At 42.9% G+C, this 13,575-nt stretch overlaps 1 protein-coding gene across 1 annotated transcript in view; it reads left to right on the top strand.

The window, feature by feature from the left end:
- The window catches only part of LOC111237092 (nesprin-1-like), a 72,961-nt gene extending 59,415 nt beyond the window's left edge, over window positions 1-13,546 (top strand). The window contains exons 73-88 of the mRNA XM_022766062.1: window positions 911-1,073; window positions 1,523-1,713; window positions 4,778-4,928; window positions 5,650-5,832; window positions 5,957-6,094; window positions 6,326-6,517; window positions 6,924-7,209; window positions 8,023-8,091; window positions 9,243-9,367; window positions 9,475-9,601; window positions 10,428-10,630; window positions 10,715-10,891; window positions 11,577-11,705; window positions 11,797-11,988; window positions 12,188-12,282; window positions 12,413-13,546. Coding sequence (XP_022621783.1) covers window positions 911-1,073; window positions 1,523-1,713; window positions 4,778-4,928; window positions 5,650-5,832; window positions 5,957-6,094; window positions 6,326-6,517; window positions 6,924-7,209; window positions 8,023-8,091; window positions 9,243-9,367; window positions 9,475-9,601; window positions 10,428-10,630; window positions 10,715-10,891; window positions 11,577-11,705; window positions 11,797-11,988; window positions 12,188-12,282; window positions 12,413-12,620 — 2,629 coding nt within the window. The 3' untranslated portion in view covers window positions 12,621-13,546. The remainder of the gene's footprint in view (window positions 1-910; window positions 1,074-1,522; window positions 1,714-4,777; window positions 4,929-5,649; window positions 5,833-5,956; window positions 6,095-6,325; window positions 6,518-6,923; window positions 7,210-8,022; window positions 8,092-9,242; window positions 9,368-9,474; window positions 9,602-10,427; window positions 10,631-10,714; window positions 10,892-11,576; window positions 11,706-11,796; window positions 11,989-12,187; window positions 12,283-12,412) is intronic.
- Window positions 13,547-13,575: the final 29 nt, after the last annotated feature.

Genomic DNA, 13,575 nt, shown 5'->3' with positions numbered 1-13,575 from the left:
CTGTTTTTAGTGCTTATTATTTTGGTAGAGAGCGTCTCCCTCTCGGCCCTGACAGGCTCTGCTGGACCTCGGCTGGACAGGAAGGATCAACTGGGGAAATTAACTCAAACTCCCAAATGGGGCACACTTTCAGAGGCTTTTAAGCCTCTGAAGAGAGCTTTTATTGTCCCGAGCGTTGCTATGACACCAGTCAGTGTGGCGCGATGTGTGTGTGTGTGTGTGTGTGGGTGTGTGTTCACAAGGGGGTCCGTTGCCATGGAGACTTTGGAAGTTCTAGTGTAGGATACCTGAGAGAGTGAATAGCTAAAGTTTCCTTGTTTGTTTGTTGTTTCTGTCTCTTTTATTTATTTATTTCTGCCTGTTTCTTTGTCTTTTCCATATTTTTTCTTTTTTTCTTCTTTTATCTTTATCTGTTTTTTCCATATTTTTCTTTTTCTCACTTTTGTTACTTTTCTTTATTTGTTTAGATTTTTAATTTTTTCTCCCATATTTTCTTTCTTTCTTTCTTTCTTTTTTTCTTTCTGAGCTGTCATAAGTCAATTAACAATGTAGAAAACCATAAACAATTCTTGCCGCTTTCTTTCATTTGTTCAGATGTTCCTCTGACATTTTTTCTTTTGTTTTCTGGAAAGTTTTGCCTCTTCACGAAAAAATAAATAAAAATTTCCATTTAATCCCTTTTTGGTTGAATTGATCATAACCCATAGACATATGCAAATGTCAGAAGGAAGTATTACTACTTTTAATGGTTCACAAGCCCGAATCGTTGGAAACCACCTGGTTGGATGTTGGTAAATGAGCATAGATGGCTGTCACAGTCCTGAATGCTTATTTGACTGTGGATTACTGAATATATATAAAATTTGAATTCTATAGTTAATACAACAGTCTGTGTGTGTGTGTTTTGCAGGGTGAAGAAGCTGAAGGAGACGCTGGTCACAGTGCAGCAGCTGGATAAAAACATGAGTAATCTCCGCTCGTGGCTTTCGCGAATTGAAGCTGAGCTGTCCCGACCAATCACCTACAGCGTCTGTCACCACCAGGAGATCCAGAGGAGGCTGGCTGAGCAGCAGGTAGACAGACGCACACGAATGCACAGCAGTCGATGACACTGTTCACACTTCAACAAACACTTACATATCGTTCTCACACACATGGACAATTTGAGGTTTCCTCCTTTCTTTTTAATTTGTTTCTGAGTATCTTCTTCTTCTTGTTCGTCACTCTTCCTGCTATTTCTGATTTTTTTTCTTCTTTCATTGGCATTTCTACTTTGTCTTCATTGTTTGTTTTGTTGCATTTTCTTCTCATATTTCTGTTCCCACTTTTTTGTTTTCCTGGTTCTCTGTCACTCCCTCTCTTTGTCTCTGTTTATGTTTAATAATTCATAACCATCTTTTGTTTAATTTTGGGGAGCGGTGGTCTCATGCAGTGGCACACTGTCCTCTGTCTGTGGGCTGATGTTTAACACATAACATCTTTGGTATGGACTGATGTGATGTCTGTCCATGTGTGTGTCCAGGAGCTGCAGAGGGACATTGAGCAGCATACGGAGGGCGTAGCGTCGGTGCTCAACCTGTGCGATGTTTTGCTGCGGGACGAAGACGCTGCCGGCGGCACTGAGGCGGAGAGCGACTCGCTGCAGGAAACCAGCCGCAGCCTGGACCAGCGCTGGAGGGCCATCTGTACCATGGCTCTGGACAGGAGGCTCAGGTAGGAGCTAAAACACACATTCTTGTATCAGTCAAATCAGTGCACACCCTAATCTTTTCATCCAAGTTTCGAAGACAGAAGAGCTTATATTTTATGATGTATGTGATTATTATACAAACTTTAGCCAACCGGTCCATGAACACATTTCAGAACAGGAGTTTGACAAAGCAGTCTCACCATAGTGTCTCCACAAGGTCAGTTGAGCCGCTGTTCTGGAGCCCTGGAATGTGTTGGATCAATACTGCACTCGCATATCCAGATTTTTCTGCAACATATAAATGAAATGGCTTGGAAAAGTCGGGGTTTCCCAGTGCTGGGGCAGATTGCAGGTCTCCTCCTCAAGGCTCCCTGTGCGTCCTCTGTCCTCTGTAGCTGGGCTGAGTTGTTTGTTTGTCCTGCTGCCGTATTAGGGCTCGCAGAGGCGCTGTTTTGATAACATAGTCACAAAGCCACGGACGACTGAACCCCGCCATCCCCAGAAAAGAGAACATTTGTCCCACTGTTTGTGGTTTTGGAGCTTTAGCAATAGCTTCTAACTGTGAGGGAGCAATTAACCTCTTATTTCTACACAGTGTTCTGCCCAAATATTCAACTTCTTTTTGAGAAAATTGAAGTTTCTCTTTGCCGACTTCATGTCCTCGTTTTGCTAGCGCTGTTAGCTCTGCAATAGCGTCCTTTTCACACTGTCGTTTGGTGGGACTACAAATGAATAAATCAACAAATCATCCGTTCCTTGGAACGTCTAAGTGTTGCAGATCTTGATTGATCAGCTTTCTACATAGCCCTCTGCTAGGCGTGTATGTGTGTATTGCTGCCCTTGATAGGTGAATGCAAACAGGTATTGTGAGTGTGGGTGTAGTGGCACACTGAAAAAGGCTGAACATAAATCAGTGACTGTATACCAGTGTGCATCAGGGGGAATGTTTGAGAGCAGCGTATGGGGGTCTGGAACCACAGGTGTCTCAACAACAATGGACTTTGTAGCTCTAAGGTCATGCACTAATCGATAATCATTAGAGCGTGGCTTCTTGATTTGGGAAAGTGTAGTACTGCAGAGGCTTTTTGTTTTTGTTGGCCTACAGTCTTGATGGAGTTTTGAGCCGGTCTTTCCAATGCATGAATATGTGGCTCCTGTGTCAATCATGAAAACGTATTTTTTAATTTAGTGTCGTTACTGTTATGATGGACTCATCCTGTGGTTGTGATGAGACAACTGGTGACATCGATTCCCCCTCAGGCTCCTCTGGGCCCCCTATTGCCTTTCTGCAGCAGGGCCCATCCATGGGTTTGTTGGACAGTCTCTTTTGTGATGACCTGGCTGGTGACATCCCCAAAATATATTATCATTAGCCCGAGCTGGACTTTGCTGTGGGTTAGACTGTCTCTGACACCTCAGCTCTTTCCACACCTTGCTGATACTTTCTTCTATCATCTCTGTCTCCCTCTGACCTTTCTTCTTTGTCTTGGGATGAACCTCCCTCAGACTCATCCTCTTACAGGGTTGGATTTGCTGAGTCAGTTCCCCGTTTTATTTCACTTTTTAAGACACACTTTTCTTTTATTGTGTAATATCTTTTAATTTTTTTTTGCATTTCACTTTGATTCATTGATATTTGTATTTGATTCATGTGACACACTTTATTTGTATTTAAAGGTGCTATACAAATTAACTTTTTATTATTATATCTCTGTCCTGTCTTCTCCTTGGGTTTTAACAACGTATTAGAATCTGCTTGCCTCCCACTTCACTGTCCTGGGAATGACAGTGATAACACAGCCGTGAACTTTTTGCTACCCTGCTCTTCCTGCCAACTCCGTCTAGCACTCCTAGCGTTTGGCCTTGAGAGATACTGTCTACTGCCCCGATCGCCTCACAGCTGCTCTTGCACTCGTGCCAACAGTCACTATGGTCTACCACCTGCTTGTCACCTCCTCCCCGTGCACTCTGGGAAACTCCTTTTGCATCTGAGTTAGATTTAACAAGCTTTGTGATGTTATTTTGTTTTAAAGTAAATTAACACCTTATCTTTATTATTACTATCGCCCTCATTCGTCTTTATTAGTTTCCCTTAGGATATAAACAGTTTACCTGTTCAGACTCCGTCTTCTCTGGAGTGACGCAGCTGCGCCGCTACAGGACGATCGGACGTCAGAGGCTACGCCAGCGTTACTTTTACTCAGTCACTACACTGCTTCTCATCGGTCGGGCTGCAGTCTTTTCTATTCTATGAACAAACCACACTGTTCTCATCTGTGCGTCTGCATGAGGCTGCTATTGACTCGGCTTCACGGCTTATCTCGCTCAGAGGCCTGAGTGATAACCACATCAACCCCCCACAAAACACTAGACGGGTTGTAAGTCAGCATACAGTGCACACATTCAATCAAACTCATTCAGTCTTTCTGCTCCATGATGAGACACAGCACATATATTACATTTAAGACAAACATTCAACTCTGTTCACCAGCGGCTTTTAATCCATTCACTGTTTTAGTAATATTAGTTTGACTGTAATTAAATTTGAACACTTTTCCATACTTAATTTTCAATAATTTTGACGTGGTTCTTTAGAGAGGAGAGATTCTGATTCACCTCAGCCGGGGCAGAGACCTGCACTCAGACACTGTCAGGCTTACCTGCTTACCTGCTTACCTGCTTACCTGCTTACCTGCTTACCTGCTTACCTGCTTACCTGCTTACCTTTTTGTGGCCGCTGATGTTCTGAGGTGCAGGCTGATCCTCCCAGGCAGGGGTCCTCACGCTTCTGTCTCTCCTGGCTGGATCGCCAATTTATGTTGGAGGAAAAAAGGTCCATGTCCGGGCCAGAGACTAAGTCTAGACCCTCTTCACTCAACACTTAACTTTCTACAAAACTGCTCTTTTACTGGAGTCAAAAAAAAGATTTTAAAAAATGATATAAATATCATATATATATATGTCATAGTGGCCCTGTTTGTCAAGACAAAGCAAAACCGGAATGAGAAAGAAATTCACTCATCAATAAGAACAGCATTCGTCAGTGTCACAGTGGAGCTGTAACCCCAGTACGATGTCTCCTTGTAGGATCGAGGAGACGTGGAGACTCTGGTGCAAGTTCCTCGATGACTACTCGCGGTTTGAGGATTGGCTGAAGATGGCTGAGCGCACCGCTGCCAACCCCAACTCTGCAGACGTCCTTTATACTGTCGCCAAAGAGGAGCTCAAGAAGTTCGAGGTCAGTTGTGAGGTCGGCAGAGGGAGCAGGCTGGAAGTAGCTTTGTTTTGTTTGCTTGTTTGTTTCTCAAAGGGAAATATTCTCATTGTTCTGTATCAAATTTTATTTGATGTAATTCTTGAGTCTTGACTTGACAGACAATTACACACCAAAACAATGGAGAAACTCTCCTCACAGTGTTTCCACTGCCAAAATCTAAAAACTGTTATTTTACATTCAGGCTGAGACTAACAATTTTTGTTTGTCACTGATTAATTTGCCAATTATTTTCTAATTTAATCAATTAATCGTTTAGTTCATAAAAGATCTGAAATGAAAAAGTAAAAAAATGCCCATCATAATTACCAGAGTCCAAGTTGACGCATTTAAATTGTTTGTTTTTGTCCTTCAACAATTTTCTATTTTCATAGAAAAGCAGCAAATATTCAAGTTTTTAAAGCAATAAACAGTAAAATTTTGTCACTTTATTACTTAAATAATTTATTGTCAAGTTGTTCCTTAATAATTTAATAAAATATAATTAACTGTCAGCAAACAAATCAATTTACTAATCATTTCAGCTCTATTTGACATTATGAAAATGTCACTGGGTCACACACAACCAGAAAATAAACGTGATGACATAAAGCTGTGTGTGGGAACAATGAGTTGTTAATTAGAGCGATGATTTCTATATTTACCTCAGATCCATGTCTCATCCGTATTGCCCTGCTCTCTTTAGGGTTTCCAAAGGCAGGTTCATGAGCGACTGACCCAGCTGGAGCTAGTCAACAACCAGTACCGCCGTCTGGCCAGGGAGAACCGCACCGACCGGGCCAGCCAGCTCAAAGCCATGGTCCACGAGGGCAACCGGCGCTGGGACACCCTGCACCGCAGAGCGGCCGCCATCCTCCGCAGGCTCAAGGTACAGAACAGAGTAATCTGACTGGCTGAGAGGAGAATGATCCATTACTACACACTCCTGTTAACTTCCTCCTCTAACACTTTTTGCACTTGTGTGTGTGTGTGTGTGTCGACTTTTCTCTCAGTATTTTACGAGCCAGAGGGAGGAATTTGAAGGCACCAGGGAGAGCATGCTGGTGTGGCTGACCGAGCTGGACCTGCAGCTCACCAACGTTGAACACTTTTCAGAGAGCGACGTCCATCACAAGATACAGCAGCTCAACGTGAGGACACGGTTCTCAGACAGACACTTGTTGTAAAGAGTCATGCTCATTGTGTGAGGGGAGAGAAGCTCTCCTTGGTTCATTTTTATTTTTCTGAACAAACACACCTTGTTGTATGTGTTGATTCATTTTTCAGGTGAATTTACCTATTCAGGTTTCCCCTCCAGTCAGTGTTTGGTTTTTCTGAAACTCACTCTCTGTTCATACGACCATCCAACCCTCTTCCCGCAGAGTTTCCAGAAGGAGATCTCACTGAACACTGAGCGCATTGACGGGCTGATAGTGTTTGGAGAGGGTCTGATCCAGAGGAGCTCGCCGCAGGACGCAGCGCTGATAGAGGACGAGCTGCAGGAGCTGCACACCTACTGCCAGGAGGTTTTCAGCAGACTGGTCCGCTTCCACCAGCGACTCAGCCAGCCACCGGTCAGCTGCAGCTCACACACACATTTCTCTTATTCCCGTTTCATAAGTTAATTTATGCAAATTTTTCATATAAGCAAATCTTTCTTTTGCTATTCTTTTATTGATTTCTATATATCATAGGTACACTTCCATTTACTATTCTAACCTTACACTGTAATCCAAAATTAGCCCTTTAAAGTAAGGATAACTGAAATGTCCTCACATTGGGAGACAGTCACAAATCAGTCCATCAACAGAAAATCCAAGAAAAAGAACATCACAGAGTCACAGTGTGCGTACCAGCAAAACAAGCAGATTATACAATGAAATATGATAAAATAATGAATTTAACTATGAAACAATGAGGTTGCAAGCAACGCTTAGATACAGATCATTTCTGAAATCAGAAATCATTTCTTTGCCTTAGATCAAGGAAGAACCTGAGCTCTCTGGTACCACTTTTTCCTTGGAGTCGAGCTTGGAGCTGATTGGCCGGCCGTGGCTTGGGCGGACCCAAGGAAGCCTCCCGGCCACACCCACCCACCTGCTGGCCTCCCCGCTGGAGCGCTCGGGGCGGGAGACACCTGTGAGCGTGGACTCGCTGCCTCTGGAGTGGGACCACACCGGAGATGTAGGAGGTTCATCGACACATGAAGATGATGAGGAGGAGGAAGAACGTGACGAAGAGGGAGCTTACTTCAGTGCACTATCAGGTACATTTACAGGGTCTAATCCCACAGGAAAGCGTATAGATTTATGGAGTCTTTTACGTTTCTTATTTCTTGCTGTAAACAAGTTGCTTCACACCAACTGTTACCTCAATAATCAAACATCCACCGCAGAACTATATGGACCTCTTTATGACCAAATAGTACTAAACTCAACAAAGTCAAACTGTATGGATCAGGCAAATTGGATGGACGGTAGCAGTAACAAATTTTCACACTGGGGAAACGACAACACCGTCTCTCTGTTGTTCTTGTGTTTACTGTGACATGACTGATGTCACCTATGGGTGTAGCAGTGAAACAGTCTCCACCTCACTCCATTTGTTCTGCTTCTTCCCGATCATTCGACCGCCGCTCCTCCTCTCTTGTTTTTGACTGACTGAGATGCAAGTTTAACACATAATGGAACAATAACACAGAGACACAGTGCTGCTCTTTTATTGTCGCATGATTGTGATGTTTGAATGGATGCTGTAAAAGAGGATGTGGATAAGACGAGACTGAGAACATCAAAAAGCCCGGGTCTGTTTGTGACACTGGCCGAGGCTTTAATCTTAGACCTCGGTTCCTGACGCCCTAAAAATGTTCTGAGTTACTGGAAAAGGGTTAATACTTATTTTTACTTCAGCACTGAAATGAAAGAAATAAACATCTGATGTATGTAAGATTATATGTAATGTCATGTAAGATTTTATAGTTAAAAAAACTAAACAATATCAGTATTTAATACTCATTTCACACATGTATGAATACACACACACACACACACCCACCTCTCTGACCCCTCTCTCCTCTCAGAGGTGGAGTTCACTGAGAGCCAGGAGGATTTTATTGAAGCCCCAGAAGCGTTACTATCCTCCTCACTGGGTAGGAACATCATCGTCTTCACTCTGATAATAAATCCTCTCGCTGCTCTTCACGGTGAAACAATTTCCGGCAGATATCTTCCAGCAGCTCATGTATCACTTGCACCTAATTCCTTGTTGTGCTGCTGCATTGAGACTTTTGCTTCCTGTAGCTGTGGGTTGGAAAATCTTTCAGCGCCAAAGCAAACCTGCTCTGTCCTTTTTTTCGTTGACACATTTTTGTTGAACTTATATTCTTCATGTTACACACACTGTGGTTTAACATTCAAAAATGACACCAACTGAGTGACGGTGAGGATATAATTAAAGGTCAAAAACCTCTCGACTAAAAAGCTCTTTTGTTTTTGTTATTAAGCGTTTATTATTTTTATTAGATTGCTTGTATGTCCCCACAAAATAGGAATTTCAAGGCACTGTACATTCCTATGACTCTGCTCTGATGTCGACAAAACGAGGTACTGGCCACCCAAGTTACTGTAATAACAAAAGACACCACAACAGATAAAACCTTTCTGAGGGACATCTGACGTATAGTTTTACTGCACAGAACAACAAAGGTTTTCGCCCTTTTGTAGCCAAGATCTGTTCACTGTAACGTATCACAATATACATCTTTGAAAGTTGTTGTTTTCGTTGTTTAAGGACTTGTTTTGAAGTTTCCTGCTGAAGCTCTGCTCTGCTCTTAGTGCTCTCTCTCTCTCTCTCTCTCTCTCCTGCTGCTTGAACATGTGAAATGTAGCATCCACTAAACACCACTACACAGATAACAAGCTTTTCAATTTCCTGGGGCGGGTGATTTATGCTAAGGTGCATCACTACCTGGCTTGACTTGTGATTAGTTCTGGATGAATTTCAGTCTGCAGTAAAATCAGGTTTCACAACTTGATGAATTATTTCAGCATCTGCATGTTTGCCTCCATGGCATCATTTGAGTGGACAACAGTTGATTATGCCACATGCTGTACAGGTGCATGAGTGATCTTATCCAGATAATTTATCATCCAAATACAGAGCCAGGAATAATTGAGCTGGGTGACTTGCATACACTCCACCCAAATGAAAGGAAAGACTTTTTAGATGTAAGAACTTTGCTGCAGCCGAGGATGTTGTGCAGTAATGTCTGTGGTTTCACTCTGTTTGTTTGTGCCTCAGTTCCAAGCAGGTCTATGGTCGGACATGAGTCTCCGGGATGGGGGTCACCGACAGACACGCAACCTCTCCAGCTGCACTCTGAGGCTGCGCCCACTCTCACCAGCACGCCCATAAAGCAGGGCTATGTAAGTGGTTAGACTCACAACAACCAACTGCAGGAATATGAGAATAAATGTCATAAAAAGTGACAGTCTTTTTGCTGCTCTAACAGTGCGTGTTGTTTGTTCTCCAGCTGGGTCTCATGACTCAGTGCAGCGGCAGCATCAAGGACATTAAAAGAGTCTCGCTGATTCTGGATGACGAGGAGCAGCCGAGGGAGCTCGGTCTGACGGGACTCAGTGCCTCAGACAAACAGTCAGGTGAGATAAACTTGCAAATATAATGTGATATATAACACCACTGCGATGGATCGCACAACTCAAGATCATCAAATTTCAGTAGAGTGCCAATAGATTTGCTGCAATAATTAAACAAAAATGAATAGAAATCAGTGGATGGAAAAATGTAGCTTCAAATGCACACAGATTTCTTTTATTCTGTTATTCCTAATACCGATCAATGACATTTTTACTGGAAAGAAACAAGGTTTTTGTGTTGGCTGTGTGTCTCTCCCCTGGCCTTTATTGATCAGAAGTCAGTTTATTTTTTACTTTTTAAATAGATGTTTGACAACCTCACAAAGGATGCAGCATTATTAGGCAGCAACACTTAAGAACATGCTCCCTGCACATTGAATGAACCCAGCAACAACTGCAAACACACAAGCAAGAACAACAATCGCAAACTCAATCATAAAGTCAATAATAATAATGATGTATTATCAGTGATTAAACTTATAACCCCCCCACCCCTCAGTCTCTGAGTAAGAACAATCCAACAAAACCAAAACACTGTAACTCAGCACCAGATATCTTGTCATCACGGCTGTAGTTTAACAAAGGATTTGGATTTTATATCTTATCTATGGTGTCATGATTATCAGTGGTAGCAATACTTATTCTTTATTTATACAGCCCAAAATAACAAGTCTCAAATGTCTCTCAAAGGGCTTTAATACCAATCCATGAACATTAGCTCAGTCGACAGAGCGTACGGACGAAAAGCAGCTAATGAGGCCTGTCAATGAAAATATTCAAACCCCATCTCAAAAATAGAGTTCATCAGCAGATGTTTGTGCTCGCTCAGGTGTGATTGAACGCTGGGAGTTGCTCCAGGCTCAGTCCAGGAGCGATCAGCAGGCCAGCCCTCAGGAGCCCCAACAGCTCACGTCTGACCTCGACGACATCACCTCCTGGTTAGAAAACGTGATCCCAGAGCTGGACCGCCTCCAGCCGTCCAACCCAGCGGCGAGCATTGAGGACATGGAAGCCAGAGCCAAAGAACTAAAGGTGAACCTTTTTATACCAGATACAAACGGATCTGATGATAAGTATTCAGTTTGTTTATACGTATTCGCGGTTATTCTCTCGTAGGAGATGCAGAGGGTGTTTACTCGCTACAAGTCCATCATGCTGTCTGTCAACCTGAGAGCTCAGGAGGCCCCAGACCTACAGCAAAGACTGGCGAGTATGAACAGAGACTGGAGCAGAGCATGTACCGGCCTCCAGCAGTGGGACACCAGTCTGAGGAACACGCTGATGCGCTGCCAGGTGAGAACACATATCAAGTGTGCTAAGCTTTAGTAGACCAAAATACACGACACAGACATAAGTCTTAGGTGCTTTGAAGACTCTATTGCTCTTACTACGATACCACCATTTTAATTACAGAGGGTAGATTTTCCTTTATCTTAAATGGAGCTACCGTCTGAATTTATTACTTATTTATTATTTATTACACAATTGTTCTTCAATCCGTCTTGTTCAGATGGGCACCAAGAACTGGTCGTGAATTGGTGCTCGTTCCGTACTCAACTAAATCATCACTGGCAGCCATTTTTAAATTACTAATAAACAAACTTTATCTTTTCGTATCTGCAAATAGCCACAAACTGTGAAAAACAATATGCAGCTTCACATGATTTGTTTAGAGTGTGGGCTAAACAAATAAATAAGAAATATAACTACAGCACGAATATCTCATCATTATATCATGATGAAATTTATAGTAAATGTTCATTGGTTGAGTAGTAGCTCTTTAAGAATGACTGAATGCTTCCATTAGTTTGAATTGGTTTCCTCTGGTTTGTATTGTCTGTACTGAATGTCTTCATTTCTTTATGGATTAATAATCTTATCCATCTAAATGACTTTGTGTAATCATGTGCAGAATTTTCAGGATTTCCAAGTAAACTCCCCACAGTAAGAAATGACCTTTTAACCTTTGTCCATACAGGAGTTTCATGAAACCCTCCACTCTCTGTTACTGTGGCTGGCCCACGCAGAGAGCAGACGCTACACAGTGGACATCAGTCACCCAGACACACCTGTCAGAGCCCTGCGACAACAGCGCAACACGCTCACTGTAAGCAACCAGCCTTGTATATCGTTGTGTCAGCACCTGATTGGATGTGAATGCTCGGTGACTCACCGTGTGTACCGTTTGTGGGCTGCAGGATCTGCAGGAGGAGCTGCGGAGCAGGCAGGCTCAGCAGGCCTCGCTCCAGGCTCTGTGGTCTCAGCTCCAGCCCGAGGACGGAGCCGAGGAGATCGACGAGGCCCAGGAGAAGCTTCACGTCACGGGTAACAGGATGAAGTTGCTCCTGAGGGAGGTGAACCAAGACCTGAGCACCCTGCAACAGCGACTGGTAACTGGAAATACTTTTTAAAGTTATTAAAGTTATATTTACTTATATTTACTAGTTATATTATTTTTGGGGCGTAAACAGCTGTTTATGCTTAGTCTTAGTTCACACTAGTTTTTGCTGAGCAGCAGCTCCTGTGTGTTGAAACTGCTGCTTGATAAGCTGAGTGACATTTCTTTATCGTGCCTTGTTTTTACTTCAGGGCTGTGAAACTGAATCAGACGACCAAGGCCGAAGTGCCTCTGCAGATGCTTCTGAGGAGGCGGCACGTTCAAAGAAAGGTTCCTCGACTCAAAGGTATAACGACAGAGATCAATACTTTGCTCTTTTATTAATGCGGAACTGTCCAAGTTGTGTTTGTGATCTTTACGGTCTCTCCTCGCTCAGTTGTCTTATTACCTTTTCACGTGTCCTGTGTGTCGTGCAGAGAGAGGAGGGATTCGTCTCCGCCTCGGTCCTTCTTCTACAGGGTCCTTCGCGCTGCCTTCCCCCTCCACCTCCTCCTGCTGCTCCTCCTGCTGCTCCCCTGTCTGATTCCCATGTCAGAGAGCGACCCCAGCTGCACTGTGGCCAACAATTTTGCCCGGTCTTTCTACCCCATGTTACGTTACACCAACGGCCCCCCACCCACCTGATGATGGAAATTTTGCATATTTTTTTGAGAACGCAGAGAAACACGTGCCACCTTTTTGTCACATGACCAAAACCGTCTAACATAAGTTACCCCAAATTGTATTTTAATCTCTATTTTTAAAGATTTGAATTTAGAACATTGTATTTATTCCGGACCTGCCTGTTTGACTGCATTTCAATCAGAACGAACATCACATGAACAAAAATGTAGATATTCTAGTTTAATATTGCAAAGATCTTGAAACCGTCCAAGAAAATCAATCACTGCAGCCTCTTGCAGAGCGCCCCCGCAAACCACAACTCAAAAATAGAGTTCATCAGCAGATGTTTGTGCTCGCTCAGGTGTGATTGAACGCTGGGATTAAAACTGTTGGAGGCGTGAAGCAGCGGCAGCAAAGACACGTACGTTTATCTTTCAGCTGCTGTGCGATGCTCAGTGGTTAGAAGAAAAAGCCAGTAAATATATTGAGTCAGTTCATTGGAGAGAACAACAAAGAGGAAAGACCCAGTGAGATGATGAAATAACTACATTTGAGCCAGTTGATTAAAAGCTTCAGTCGATGGATAATCAGGTCTAAACATCCCACGCAGGACACAGTGGCAGTAGAAGGCTGCATTAGTGGATTTTCACTGAACAAGCCGTCGCTTTGCTTCTTTCAGAGCTTCCTTTATTCAAAACAATTTACATACAAAAGACACATACACCGAGGTCAGTCCTCTGGTCTTTTACATGTTTATCACGACGATCATGGTCTGAACTGGACATTATTTTATCAACTGTTGACGTTTCATTTTGTCTCACGTTATCCTGCCTGTTACACTGAACTCTACAAAGAGAAATCATTTTTTTAAAATTAAAAGACACTGGCTGAATTTGAATGTATTCTATAAAAGGCCAATAGTACAAAATTAAAGTTGTTTTTATACACATACTTCTATATCCATATTTTTTTAGAT

Source organism: Seriola dumerili, unplaced genomic scaffold (genome assembly GCF_002260705.1).
Source record: "Seriola dumerili isolate Sdu_G_001 unplaced genomic scaffold, Sdu_1.0 BDQW01000025.1, whole genome shotgun sequence".
Lineage (NCBI taxonomy): Eukaryota > Metazoa > Chordata > Actinopteri > Carangiformes > Carangidae > Seriola > Seriola dumerili.
Note: the sequence above shows the minus strand (reverse complement) of the source record. Positions and strands in the feature narration are given on the sequence as shown.